The sequence below is a fragment of the Diadema antillarum genome, unplaced genomic scaffold (genome assembly GCF_040938485.1).
Source record: "Diadema antillarum isolate AM-2024a unplaced genomic scaffold, OU_Dant_1.0 scf00000156, whole genome shotgun sequence".
Classification (NCBI taxonomy): Eukaryota; Metazoa; Echinodermata; class Echinoidea; order Diadematoida; family Diadematidae; genus Diadema; species Diadema antillarum.
Window position 1 is genome coordinate 969,359 of NW_027271045.1, and position 15,707 is coordinate 985,065.

Below are 15,707 nucleotides of genomic sequence, written 5' to 3' on the forward strand. Positions count from 1 at the left end.
TATTTTTGTATTTTTATGACCAACCTGAGTATGCATGCCCTTTGTCCCCCATTCGTTTAGTGTGTGGAGAGACATGTTTATGGGTATTTTGCAAAATAATTTTGCAAAATACCCATATAAATTTTTTTTTTTGCATAATTATTGAAATGGAATCAGTTGAAACTACTCAAATACTGATTCAGATTGACAAGGGAACAATATTCCCCAAATATTTACCATCATAATCATATTTAATCATTGGTATATTTTTATGACTAACCGGAGTATGTACACGTGTATGCCCTATTTCTATCAGGATAGTTACTACTGAAAAATTGAATAGTTTAAAGTGTTTACTTCCATTGATGATGGCCAGTTTGCCATTTCGTTTCAATAAAAAAAAAACTTGACACAAGAAATATTAATTTTTATAAATAAGCAATACCTGCTGCATGGAACCTCAGTGATCGAGTAGATATATGATGTCTGTCTAGCAGTCAGGTCATTGATTCGAGTCACACCTCAATATGTATACCCATGAATTTTGTCATGGCTATTATTGAAACCTGAATAAGGAAAATTTTTGTATCATTTGCAATAAAAAAAAATCATTTTACTTTATATATATTTTTTTTTTATTTATATCACAACCATTTCAAATTGGATCTCCATCACTAAACTTTGAATTCCTCTTGTCTTAGGATTGTATGCTCTTTAGTAATTCATATGATTGGTTTCCAATCATCTCATCAAATGTTGAAAACTGAATCCCCATTTCTACAAAAAATTATACCATCCCTTTAATGCTGATTTTTCATTGTGTATTTTGCCATTTTCCACTCCCCCTTTCTGAAAATTGTTCAGTCAAGTACATGTATTGTTTAAAGTGTCTATAACTCAAAAAGTTGTTACAATGTTGGGATGCTTTCTTCAGGATGGTTGACCATTTGTGTACTGAGAGACCTTCCCAGCTAGCTACATGCATTCACATGCATTATGTATGAGGATGTCCCATACGTAACGCATTTGTCCCATACGTAACATTATTTCAATGCCTCATAAAAAATATTCCTTTTGCTGTTTTTTCTTTTTTCTATGGTATTTAATTTCTCTAAACAATAAATTAGAACTTTCCAAAAGGGAATTAAAATAACCTTAGCAATTTCAGAAAAAACCTAAAAAAATGACCTCAATTTGTTACGTATGGGACATCTCATGATAGGACACGAGCTAATTTGCATAATCATTTGCATAATCCCTAAATTTTCATACCAAGTTAAACTATTTGATGAACTTCTTATGTCCACATATTAATCAAATATCATTTGCTTTCCTTTGAATTAATATGAATTTTTATAAATGTCCCATACGTAACGCTGTGTTTCACATTTATGCAAATGAAGCCCCTGAAATTTGCATAAATTTACATAATATAATTTTTTCCTCCATGGAAATCAAAACTTCAACTCATAAGCTTCAAAATGATACCAAACATGTCAATATTGAGCAAAGATGAAATTTTGCCTTCTGAGGGGACCTTATCTTGGACTTGCCCGATACTAAATCTGTCATGATCCTGAATGCTACAATGCAAAGCCCCATTATGCTATGCGTATGGGGCTGCTGGTTGCAGTTAATTGCATGATTACTAAGACATGAGAGCACTTTGGGGGGAGTACGTCTCACAGTGTTAGTTACATGTATATGAAAAGTACTTTAACCTGAAACACAAACTAAGACAAGGAAATTCAGGGAAACTTTTGAGGTACCAAAACTTTTCATTATCTTTAAACTATCATGAAATTGTCATCCAAGCCAAATTTGTAAATAAGATTCAATTGAGGAAATCTGAAAATTGTTTGGCGTAAAGTAATATGAAAATGGACTTTGATTCTTTGCCAACTTTAAGTTGGTCTGTAATATCATTCCCATCTGTATAACTGAATGAGACCTGTGTAGAGTTTTCCAGTATTAGAATCAATTTTGAGAAATTAACGTAACTATTCAACTTGCTGTGTGTCACATGATTTGTCATAGTTCGTTCAAAATGCAAGCAGTAATTATTTAAACTCTGTGCACGCAGGTATGACTTCCCATGACAGGAACACACAGCCAGAAATGTATTATTGGTGAGATTGCTTGAAGAATTCACGCTGAAATATTCAATTTCAGTAATTGATATGATCACACAATGACAGCGTTGGATTGCACCAATTATTTGAAGTGTTATCAAGTGTCTGACGTGGTCACACGAAAGGCATGGTTATCATGACAGGAGCTTGCAGTACCAGAAGTTGTGGGCTGTTTAATAATCAGGATCCCTACATTACTCTGTTCATTCTCCCTTTCTTTACATGGTTGTGATGAATTGCTGTCAGTTGTGCTTTGGGGTCGCACTCTATACCACAAACCATAGAAGAGGTCTCTGTACACCCGTCTAAATTTGCGATTGCAAACGGCATAAATGTAGGGATTGATGCAGGAATTTGTCACAAGAAATAATATGGCTACCCGCTGAGCCACGGGTGAGACATAGCCATCAGCACTGAGGAAGTGCACAACAGCAAAAGGAACCCAACAGATAATATAAGCAAGAAGTGTAAGGATGAGAACCTTAGAGAGGCCGAGTTCACGCTTCCAAAAGTTTAGGTTCTCCTCGATGCGGCTGACGTTACGTTGAAAAACATTCTGCTGCTGAATGCGCCTGCGACTGGACATGACAGTGTAGCATGTTGTGAAGTAGAAGCAGGGGATGAGGATCAAAGTGCTGAGGATCGAGTGTGCGACGAGGATGGTGGTGTAGATCCATGCATTTTGGTGCTGGGGATCAACACTGCAGAGCCCGAGGTTAGGATTGAATTTGATATCTGCAAAGCCAAACTCTGGAATTATCACTATGAAAATTGTTGAGAACCATATGAATGTAATATTCAGAAAGACAGCCTTCCACGAGCAAAACTTCTGATAAACTCTCTGGGGCTTTGTAATCAGGATGTACCGAGCGCCGGCAATGTGCGCCAAGCTCTGAACAGATTGTCCAAGACAGATGATGGCTATGTAGGCAGAGGCATGACACATTCCATTGCTGAATATCCAGGCATTATATTTCAGTGAGACCATCAGCACTGGAATAGACATGACATTTGTCAGCAGATCTACAAAGCTGAGATTGACAATAAACATGTTTGCCGGTGAGCGCAACTCTTTGTGCGACAGGCTTGCCACCAGTACCATGATGTTGCCAAATGCACCAAGGATACATATCATTCCCAGGTATGTCAGCTGTAGATTGAGAGCAACTGGGTTGGGTGTGTGAGGATTTTCAATCTCATCTGTTGATTCGGTGTATCCACTGGATGACAACACTTCATCCCCTAGGCTACTTGCACTTGTAGGATCCATTGTCGTGACGCATACAGGACCAAGTCATTTACGAATGCACACGTATGTTGTACATCTCTGCAGTCTGGGACGAAACCTAGTGGTAGGACATTGAAAGCACTTGAGAGTTAATATGTTTCACTCTTTACATGTATCAAAAAGACCAAAATCATGTATAAGTGCACATAAATTCAGTTAGATTTGATGTAAACAAAGTAATGAAGAGCAACTTGCATAGTAAATCCAGATGAGTTGTTCAGTATAGCTTAGTTCTTGATAGTGAACCCAGTGCAACCTGAACATAAACAGAAAGAGCCAATTTTCGCTTCACAAAGATGTCATCCCCAATTGCTCATCACTGCATCAACCAGTACTTGTGACCGTTAGACTTGAAATTTGTCATCCTTACCATCCAGAATTGGACATCCAGAATGTATATGTAGAGTGTAATAACTTGCAAAACCAGACTACATCTTTCAGTGCACAGAGAGTGCTAAAGTACACAGCTCATTTCTCATAATTACTGGTTATCACTTGTCAGAAATTCTATAAAATCTCCCCCCCCCCCCTTCTCCAGATGGAACAAGGCTGCTTTGCTATCAGCACTTATCCATTAATTGTGACTGCTTTATCACCAAGTTATTGCCTGTCATGATAATAGATTAACAGCCAGTTTTCTTCGTAAGTTGTGGTGCTGCAAATGTGGAAAACTGTTTAAACAGCACTCGGATTGTATCTTCAAACTTAAAGGTACCTATCTCTTGAAGTGTGGCATACCCCTCCCCCCCCCCCCCCATCATTATGAAATGAGAACTTTTTTGAATGATTGAGCAGACGTTAGTATCCTTTTCTTCACTGATACACATGTGTACTTCAATAAAAGTGTGACATACTTCTGAAATATCAATTACATGTAAAAACAATCAAAATAGACACAGACACACTTGCACAAAATCTGTACATAAGGCCTTTTGGGGACCAGTTTGTGACAGGAAAAGATGAATTAAGTTTAGAAAGATTCCTAAGACAAAATGAATTTTCATTAAGCATGCAGTCCAATAGTAGCTAATGTCAATTGTAACAATTGCCCAGTTACTAAATGTAAGAAATTCATTTCCTTATGAAATATTGCTTTTGTCTAATATTGAGGATAATTTTTGTTGTCTGGTATTTCTGGGTGCACAAAGCTGTGGGGTTGGACACCAAACATACAGTTGTAGCAGTATCTTCAGAATGTCAAATTTCATCTTTCACTTTGCATGTTTTGGATAAATGTCCATGAGTTGAGTTTACTATTGTAGGTGCATAATTTGAGGATGCAGTTAAATCAGTTAAAAGTAAAATTGCTAATCAGAAACTTGATGGTATGCAAATTACAGTTGACACACACACACACATTACTGATGTTTTGCATTACTGATTTTTCATCAAAGGCACAAATGCTTGTTATAATTTCACATTAATTTAGGGTTCCTGTGAACAAAATGTTTAACTAAATGCTGTTTTCATGCTTTATCATTTTTTTTTCATATAAAAGACACACACAAAAAAAGTAATAAGTAAGACATGCAAGGAAGGAATGAATATTATACCTTTGAGAACATAATGCTCCCAGTCCAAACTCAAAGTCCCGCTGAAGAGTTTTGTACACATCAGTAGATCTTCACTCCATGTGGTTTACAGCACTTGTGGAACTGAGCAAAATCCACTTGGTCACATTAAATCCTGCAGAAAAAGTAAACACAATGCACAGCTGATCTTCCTTTACAGGTAGAAGTGTCCAAATTCCTTCCAAGATGATAACAGTGTGACATCATTGCTACTACCAAAGGCATCATCAATCCAACATTGAATAACAACTTGCTACCAGTCTGGGTTTGTGTCTGAGAGAATTCTCTTGGTATTGTAGTTTTAACACTGGTCTCGATTTATGACTATAATGACATCCAGACATAGATAGAGAGAATGTGGACTTACCTGATATTTGGGAATATCACAATCTCAGAGCTGACTGTTACTTTCTACCATATCATGAATCCTCGTCACAAACAGACAGACAATTGGAATACTTTCAAACTGAAGATTGTTTTCATACCTATGAATGTACGTTGAGATCAGTGATGGTACAGTGTACATGTTCTACATGAATCATCCCTCCCTCTCTCGCTTTCATCTGAAGATGAATTTAACTTCTGATGCATTGGCTCAGCAAGCAGACTTCAGTTAATCTCCCCTGAAACCATACCTTCCTCAATGACTCCCCAAGAAGACAAACATCATTTGTCTTCTAATTTCCGCCTCATTGATACCAGATTTTCTCCAGTTTTGAGCCCTCAAGCCTCGGTGTCCCGAGGAAGAATGAAGAATAGGATTGTTTGATCAGCCCTTAACAAGTCAATACCTCCTCTGCTCAATTTGATCCCGTCTTGGCGCATTTCAGGTTGCCTAGCACCAATTGGCCTCTTGAGAACATTTCAGTTAGAGATGCTATGGGAAGCAAAAGGTGACAGCAAAAGTCTTCAGTCTTGTATACAAATCCTATCCTGTCCTAGTTTATAGATTAACTTTATACATGCTTGCCCCTCTACAAATGGATTTGGAAGACTATATCCCTGTTCATAGGGAAAACAGCAAATCTTCTAGTAATTTGGCATATTGTGTAACTTTGCAGTATTGATAGTACTGTGATGCCCACATTTTTTTCCTAACATATTTCGTCCCACTTGGGTAAGTGGAAAATCTTTTAAAATCTAGATCAAGCAAATAATGTAATGGAAACCAGAGAATTTAAACGTTCTCGTAGTCATCCTTTTTTTAAGGTTACAAACAAGGTTAGAACTCTAAATCACAATCATAGCTTCGATCGTCTTTGATTCCCGAAAAAGATAAAAACTTTTCCATTTTTGAGCAAATATCAGATTCTTGTCTTTCAACCAAATTACCTTATATATGATAGATATCTCAGCTGAAATATCTGTGAGTTTACCAGGTGATAGGTCACATCTAGGGATATATTGTGAATTTGCTCACCGCTACAAATCTTCCTTACCTCCAGAAGGAAGAAAAAAAAATGAACTGAAGACAGAGCCATAGAGGGCCAGCTATAATTATGCCAGCTTTTGTTGGCTGAGACAAAATTTACGACTTGATTATGTCTCATCCGGCACAGCCTGTGATCACTTACCCTTCAACTTGTCTTGTGTTCAAAGCACACATAAAGAGTGTTTCAATTTCATGAAGTATTTTTGCAGAAAGGGAAGTATAATCCTGAAAGTGCCATGCAATTTATCAAAAGAGTAGGTTGTTAAGGAATCTCTTATGAATATCATGATAAGAAAAATCTCTTGTCCCAAAAAAGGCTGATGCCAAGGATTTAGAAAAAAAAGAATATTTGCAAAAGCATAGATGAGGAATTCTTATGTCTACAGTTCTCAGGTAGAGGGTTGATTTAACCCTAAAAAGACTGGGCTATTTTGGTAGCTCGAAAGACTGGGGGGGGGCCTAAAGGGCCCCCCCTTAAGATCTCGGCCGTGGATCGCGCGATCGCCGCGGAAATTTGCACAATGGTAGTGTGCGATGTAATTTACAAGATCGTATATTTAAATTTTCCAAAATAGTCTTCTTTTATTTTATTTTGATTAATTATGCTAATTTATGCAAGAAATCAGACTTTTTGATCTAAATCAGTAAATAAAGCTCCAAAAGTGTTCATTTTTGGTCTAGATATTCTTTGTGGCATTCTTAGCAAATGTACTTGAAAAAAAATTTGGTATCAAGATTAATTTCTTATTTATTTTATTGTTTTATGAATTTCTTATGTATTTCTTTGTTTTTACGACATTTTGTTTTTGTTGTTTCTTTCAGCAAAATTTGTGGCAGACCCTTTTTGAAGCATAATACTACTAAAACAAATTGATTTTAGCCATTGAGAGTAAAAATAAGCATATTTATATGAACCATGTGATAAAACTCAATTTGTACTGACTTTGTACACAAAATCACATTTTTGAGCCATTTTCGGTCTCACGTGCATGTACAAAAAGTTATGTAACTTCAGAACCGTACCCCTGGGCGTCACAAATTTGGTGTCAAAATGTGCGGGAAACTCGAAAGAAAAAAGTCATAGAGCATCGCGGCGAGAGCATTGCGTGTTGCTGAGTAATCGCGCGAAATGTCGAGGGGGGGGCCTTTTAGGCCCCCCCCCCCCAGTCTTTTTAGGGTTAAGGTAATTAAAGAGTAATTTTATAACATTGCCATAAGATTTTACCTACAATTGGCCACTATGGAATATATGATTTTAATACTTGACTCATATCATTTGCTCATGTTAAACGCATGTATCCCGATGTAGAATAATCAATATGATTGCTGTACATTCAAAATTTAGAAATTTTGGACTTCAATTAATGTAAGCTGTGTGGGGCCAACTGCTGAAATTATATTCCTAATTAAAAACTGATTATATGTCCTGATCATGTTTGATAGTGTTATAGTTTATAAACTTTATGCTGGAAATGCTTGTCACATATGGTACAGAATATGAAAATGAAATTTCACAACAATCTTTTGGTTTTTACTTGGCATTGTGTAGTCCAATTTTTACCATCTTTCTCCATCTTCTAGCAGGATGAAATGGATACTTTTCAAATGTCTTTACCTAATAATTGATACGAAGGTGAGATATTCACAGAAGAGAATCACCCCAGGGCATTTTTGTAGCAATAGAATCATAAATCACAATTCATAGAGTAGCAGTATGTACTCTTAGCCCGTGATTCATGCACCATCATCTTTCTGGCAGCATCATACATGTAAAAAGCCTCTCAGTGCCATGTATTCAAGGCAAAGTAATAGTGCAAGTAAATTAAAACACAACACATTTGCATCCTACTCTGCCTCCCGCCACACACACACACACACTCACATGTACAGTACATATGCATGTACATGTAACTTGTGACTGTTCCCTTGCATGTTCTGAAAAATTTTTCAGCAGTGATGCATATGGAATGTATAGATATCTAAGTATTGATAAATTACGGCTAGATAAATGTGCACTGAAAGTGGGAAATACAATTAATTGTAAGCTGTAATCACACTTAAGGGCTTTTTAAATTGATTGTTCATAGAATTACGGCACATCCATTTTTAAAGTATTCAAATCAATCGATCAATGTCAGAGTACTTGATGCATGGCTGCTAAAAACACTCAAAGCTATCATATTGCACTCATAATTGAAAGTTTTCTATTGCTTCTTTCTCTGATTAAGCAAACCCTTAATAACTTTTACATTTCAACGTGATTGGGACTATTAATTTCCACCAAGGACAAAAAAGGTAATAAATATATTAGATATAACACAGGCTTTAATAGAAACAAGGGCAACACTCTATCGACATTGATCTTACCAATGACATCTTTCCATAGATTAAGCTTTTACAGCTGTTTACTGGTGAACAATATGACACACTTTCAGTATCAATAAATACAAAATGTAAAAAAAAAAGTGATCACAAGAATACTTTGCAGTTTTTATGGTGATAGTATATTCAAACCATTCATAAGGTCTTCGTTCAAACCAAACATGCATTCATCCAAGGCATGGAGATGCTTTCTTCGGTACTTTTGTGTTGAATTTCTTTTTTGTGTGTGTGTTCTGTGTGTGTCATGGTTGTTTTTTCTTGACATTGTAAAAGTAAGCAAAACAGAATTACATGAACTTGGAGACAAACTTGATTCCTTACCTAGCCTGACTGCAGCAAAGTTGTGTCTGTCCATAAACTTCTGTGCAAACCGTCCTGCAATGCAAATTTCGAGGGAGTTGATGGTCAAACACCATTCTGCACCAAAAGGTGTCTTGTTTTTGCAACAGTTAGCCACCAAGTGATGGGCTGTAGACTGATAGATGCAGTGAGTAGCAACTTGTTTATAGCCCCTCCATTGATCATGGCCAGAGGTTTATTACTAGTCCACTGTCAACAGCCAAAACTTGATGCCCACATTCTTGGGTAGTTAGAATACAAAAGTGTGCTTTTAAGTAAAGCCCCGCTTCTTGCATGACAGGAACGGGCAACGTGAGTTTGATGCTGTAAATCATTCTGTCTTACAGCCTTGGTTAATTGCTGTAAGAAGTTTTATTTTGAAAAGAACTCTGTGTAAAACATTCAATATGATTAATCAAAACATCAGACTGGCTATCCATCAAGTATATTAGTAACTTGGCACACTTGAGTTTGGCACTAAGATCTGCTTAATAGATTGAATACTTGCAGGTGTTGCAGTGTGTTTGGAATGAAATCATATTTCTATATTTGAATATAGGGAGGGGGAGGGGTATTGTTCTTATCATCAAGGTGTTGTTATCATCAAGGTGTTGTTCTTATCATCAAGCTATCTGTCATGACAATTAAGTATCAATTTTCTTATTTTGTTTCCAAGATATGTGCAATTGAATTGAAAGAAATTTTAACATGTACAAGTAATTGCCATGATTTTAATGATTGGATGTAAAGCAAAGAACAACAACAACAACAACAACAACAGTGGCAGGGCGGGTTTTACGAAAGGTAATGCTCTTGGATAAAATCAGTCAGAAACTTGACGATGATGATACATATGGTTGGTAAAAAAAAAGAAAAAAAAAAGAGTGAGTCACTGCAAGCAGCCAACCAAAGCCCTCCTCCCCCACCATACAACAGGACAAACCAGCCTGCTGAACAACTTATAGCCTCATCAGGCAAAGACACACCAGTCAGGAGAACCTCTATTTACTTTGAATAGAAAACTGCTGTAAGATTACCACCAACGCCATGTTTTCAAAAGTGGGGGGGGGGGGGGGGGGGGGGACAATATCACCACTGGCAAGCACAATATAGGAAGGGTTATCATACCATATACTGTAAAAGTGGAAATTTTCACGGTGTGGAAATCTTTGCATATTTCGCACAACCAGAAACTAGGGCGAAAATAAAAGCATGCGAATATTTTTGCTTGCCATATGTTCTTGTGTGTAATGTTTTGATTTTACGGAATTAGAAACACCCGAAACTCTTCTTGCCCATTAAAGCAGGACAAGTTAGTTGTGCGAAAATATCCACTTTTACAGTACATGAAAAGATAGTAACGTAACGTGTGTACAGTATGCTTCAAATTGAATTTCAAATTTCCATTTCCAAAGATGAATAGGGAGCTTGTTTCTTTTTCTTTCTTTCTTTTTTTGCCATAATAATATCAAATTTTCTTTCTACTTCTCTACCAAGGATTTAAATGCAACAAAATTTGATAAAATCTCTCTGTATTTACAAATGAAAATGAAATACTTGAACAACAAAATTAACCCATTGAGGACGGACTGATTTTGCTACAACACGCATTTCCTGTAGACACTTCCCCAAGTATACTTGGGATGCATCCTCAATGGGTTAGCAATAAGAAAGAAACTTATCATTTAGAGCACCAAAAAGCTTTTGGAAATTAGTCAAATTAAAATCAGGATCATGTTTTTGCAATATAATAGTTCATAAATCATGCCACAATGGGGTGACTAGTTCACATTTACAAAATATATGAAATTATGTTTTTGCAAATGTAGATGAGTGTCAATGATAACTCGAAGATGGCTTACTACAAGGGCACTAACATAGCCATGTGCTTGAAGTTTAGCCAGCTCAGTGTTAACTTACCAACTATTGAAACAAATGACTATTTAAGATCCTACCAAGATGGTTAATAGTATGGTAGCAAATGTGGTTTAGCACAATTTTTACAAGTAGCTTTTATTCTAATTTATGATTAGATATTGCTGTCTCCTGAAAATGTGAAACTTGAGCATGTCATAACTGTCTCATCTGTATAATGGATCTGCTGCCATTGTGACGATTGAGTTTCTGCTTGTTCATACAAGACAGTTTTAACATGATGTGAAGTTTCACTTTCAAGCTATGAAATCAATTGCTTTTTTGTCATATCACAAATTTTCCCTCTGCATCTCTGTGAGACAGACTCCTGTAGTTGACAATGAGCTTGGCATCTGTACACAATGTAATTCATGCTGTTCAGGAAGTGTGAGACTGGGATGTGGTTAACAGTTAAAACCTGCAAATATTGGCTGTCATCTGAGGCTAAAGGCCCATTATATTCTCAGTGGGAAATATAACGACTTCTTCCATTCACACTGCACCGATATGCTTTGATATTACATGTACCTCAGTAGAAAAACCTTGTGAGTGTTGCCACCTCTGCCACTACTGTAAAACCAGAACAGGAAGCTTTCACGAATTGGAAGCGACAAGCTCTTTAGCAGCATGTAACTTTCATGAATCGCCACTTGCATTCAATACCCAGTACATTGTTTGGACAAACACTTTTGCATACATTTTACTTTGCACAATTCTTAGCTCCTCACAAAATTTGTGGAAGTTTCATGCACCCAAAACTTTCCAGTTATATACAATGTAGTTTGTGATGTCTTTTATAAAATTCCTTGAGAATTTTTGCAATCTCATTTTACTGGCCACTCATTGCCTCACTGGTGACAGCCACTGTAAACATGTTCTTGCGCACTAAGCAAACATTCACACACTCAGTAAAAGATGCGTATGGGCCAGCTGAACCATGCATTCAGTAGATCTACTGTGTGCCAACTACTTACTGGATCCATGGCTGGAATTATTGGATTCATGGTATAGCTACTAAGGTCGCCAAAATTTTAAAAGTTCTGCTTAGTCATTGCTGGATGAGAAGACTACTACAGTTTATGATGTCACATGAGTAGAACTGTATAAAGAAATATAAAGAAAATTCCACAGAAATTTCCTTTTCTGAAAACAGGTACACATTCCTTTGACTTGTTTTAAGGGTAATATCATTTTCCCTGCTTTCCGAAAGAGGTAAGTCAACCACTCTTTTTATCATGAGAGAAAAATGAAAATATGTTTGATTTTCTTTATATTTGATTATATCATTCTGTGCATGTGACATCATAAGCTTTAGTAGTCTTCCTTGTCAATGATGGTGGCACAGAAACTTCAAAAATCAATAACTTTGAAACAGATCATCCAATTTTCCTTTAACTTAAGTGATGTGTTCTACTAATATTGCTGCATTCACTCAATCCACATGTATATCAAGGTGAACTTGTTCTTTAACTGTCTGTCTGAATGACCATCAGTATCATAAATGAGGCTTCTAATATGCTAATACAGGCAGCAAGTAATCATAATTGTTTGAGTTTATGACCAACTTGCTTAAATCTTAGCTTTCTTAGCTCTAAGGCTGGAATAGAAACTGTAAGTAACCTGTGTTGGGCACTAATGTCCTTCCTATTTGAGGATGCAAAACTAAAAACGAGTGACAAGGAGAGCCAAACTGTAACCATTATAACACTGCCTTTATACTACTGAACAACAACATGGACCTCATTCAAATCGTAAATGTATCAGGTGAGTCCATTCTTCCCTTTTCATAAGAGCCACTGGAATAATCAAAATTTGAGTTGACTTTTTTGGGGGACATCTCTATAATGCAATGGTATCAATATGTGCTCATTAAAGTGGGTACATCATTTGCTTAATGGAGACTAGTTGGCAACCTGGGAGTCTGGCTGGTCATGGAGACATTTCTGTGACATTTGCAGGAAACTAGTCTGGTCTCTGGTGATTCGCCAGAAAATCGAACATGTTCATTTTTTTAGAGACTTTTTAGCTCACCTTAACCGCAGGCTGAAGAGAGCTGTTATGATCACTCATTGTCTGGCATCCAGTGCGCATTAACTTTTTACATTTTCATCTTCTTCTTGAAAACTGCATGACAGATTTTCACCAAACTTTGCAGGTAGCATCCCTAGGGGGATAGGAGGATTTCAATTTGTTCAAATGGACACCATGCCTACAACCTTCCAAAAAAGAATCTTTAAAGATCTTTTTCTCCAGAACAAGAAGTGATAGATCTAAGTTAATACAATGAGTTAGTACATTGATGACTGCAGTTTCAAGTTTGTTCATGGCAGATCCAGGGAGGGGTCCAAATGGAGGTCTAAATTGTACATTCTTTTTGAAAATCCCGTGATGGATTTTCATCAAACTTAGCAGATAGCATTCGTAGGGTATAGCATCTCAATTTTTTTTCAAATGGGCACTGTGCTCACCTGGGTGCCCCCCAGGGATCCCAGACTCCCAAATTAAGGAATATTTAAAAGTCGTCTTCTCTAGAACCAGGAGTGATAGAGCTATTAATTGTTAATACTATGAGTTAGTACATTGATGAATGAAGTTTCTGATTTGTTCATGGCAGATCCAGGGGTTCCCCCCTGGAGCGTGAGAGAAGAAGGGGGAAGTGGTCCAAAATGAGTGCTTATGTTGTACATTTTTATTATCTCTTTGAGAATGCACAGTTAAATTTTTACCAAACTTGACACCCCTTGATATCTGACTTTATAAAACTTGTGGCTGAGGTGTCTAATTTTATAATGACTTCATTTCATATATTAGGTTTTCTACAAATTAAAATCGTAACATAGGCCCTATATCTACACATCAAACAATTATATAAAAACAAACATTCTAAAACCCTGTATAGAGAACGAAATGCTAGATCAAAGTCACAGAATACTCTGGAGTATGCCAAAATTATATTTGAAAATTAAATCAAATACATGTAAGTTGCTTATGGGGGTAGGGTCTCAGAAAAGAAGTCGACACACACACACTCACATACACAGAAATACACACAACAAGTATGCAATCATAAACCAGCGAACAACAGAGAGAAAAGAAGGGAGAGAAAGGAGAAAGAAAAAAGAAATTTGATTTCAACTTGAGACTGCTATCAACTCTCCTTGGAAACATCTTTTTCCTGTGATTATTGGGAAATTTGCATCATTCACATATAAGTCCTAGTACATGTTTTTCGTGTATGTGACTGGCCACTAGTTTAGCAATGGTATACACGACATTTGCACATTGTATATGTTGTTAGAACTTCCAACAAAATGCACGAGAATGGTTTAAGGCTCTATTGTCGAAACACTAACAGAGAAAAACTATTCTGAATTTTGTGCCTTTTTTTTTTTTACATTGGCGTCCTTCGCAAATGTTCACATTCTCAGTATATTATTATATGTGAATTGCATCAGAACTGTACTGCAACCATCCACACTAAAATATACATTCCCTAGTCATTCCTTTGTTATCACGGAAAGTTTTTTTTTGTTTTGTTTTGTTTTCTCAACATGCAGTTTTATCATGAAAGAATGTAATTTAATGTCTGTGATACATTTTTGTTCTATGTGTACACAGATGTGATTACTATTAAGTCAGAATAATTAGAAATACAGGTACATTGATTTTGCAAATTGAATTTATAGGATGAAATATGCATTGGCAGAACTATGTGATATTCACAAACTTAATGATATACTTGAGTACATGTATGCATTCAGGATAAGGAAAATGAATATGGCATAGCATTTGCCTTAGAATATTTGCTGCTATTGCTATTCTTATTCTTTCTTAGAGGCTGGAATGCAAAAATTAAATTGTCTTCACCCTTGAATATGTGTGACTAGCAAGTTTGCTGTTGCACAAAAGGTTATGCTGGACCTGAGTTAAACTTGCCCTAATTGGTATTCAGGCACCACCCACTCATGCCCTACTGGCTTGGATATGTCTGTTCATTAGTTGTCAAAGGTCTACCAACAGCATTCCAATTTCATCATCCCTGCTACAGCTTTATTTCAGCTCACCGGAGATGAAGTGCACTGCTGATGTGATTGCAAGCACTGCAGGTTTCTTCTTTCAGATGGGATAAAAGGAAAGACCACAAAGCAATTTGCTGATTAGATTGTGGGAAAATTAGAATAGGCCGCATAGAATTATTATATTGACATCTAAGTTGAATACAACAAGGGGCCCGTTGCATAAAACTTACCGTTGAATTTCAATGGTAACTACCATCAAAATTAGGCATCACAGCCAATCAGCCTCAAGGATTCTAAAATTTACCGCTAATTTGAAGACTTACCGCTAGAAAGGAGCGGTAAGGGTTTTATGCAACAGGGCCAAGATGTGTGAATGTTTGTCTGTCGGGTTTTTCTCTTGCATTTTGATTGGTCAATTTAGTGAACTTAAGGTAATGAATGTTAACAATTTATGTTAACAATGCACATGCTCTCTGTGCTTGTCAGTTTGTCAAAGAATAGGTTTATCTGTCAGTGAATGGCTGGTATGTTTTTCTGCGTGCATCATGTCACCAAACTACACAACTGACCAGGTGAACAGCACCAGAAATAGTCACTTGAGTTTTTAAGTCCTTCTTTCCTTTAATCTTTTGTTGATTTTCTAAACACATC

The 15,707-nt window shown here is 36.6% G+C and overlaps 2 protein-coding genes across 2 annotated transcripts in view; one reads left to right on the plus strand and one right to left on the minus strand.

Annotated features, from left to right (window-relative positions):
* LOC139722082 (1-phosphatidylinositol 3-phosphate 5-kinase-like) overlaps window positions 1–15,707 on the plus strand; it is a 106,276-nt gene that overhangs the window by 42,903 nt on the left and 47,666 nt on the right. The gene's annotated exons all lie outside the window — the stretch shown is intronic.
* Window positions 2,209–3,453, minus strand: LOC139722054 (melatonin receptor type 1B-like). Its single transcript, XM_071633376.1, has one exon. It carries the CDS (start codon window positions 3,379–3,381, stop codon window positions 2,209–2,211), a length of 1,173 nt encoding a protein of 390 aa, XP_071489477.1. The 5' UTR covers window positions 3,382–3,453.

What these genes read in the sequence shown, in the direction of transcription:
- LOC139722054 (XM_071633376.1), bottom strand. Translation starts at nt 3,381, where the DNA reads ATGGATCCTACAAGTGCAAGTAGCCTAGGGGATGAAGTGTTGTCATCC.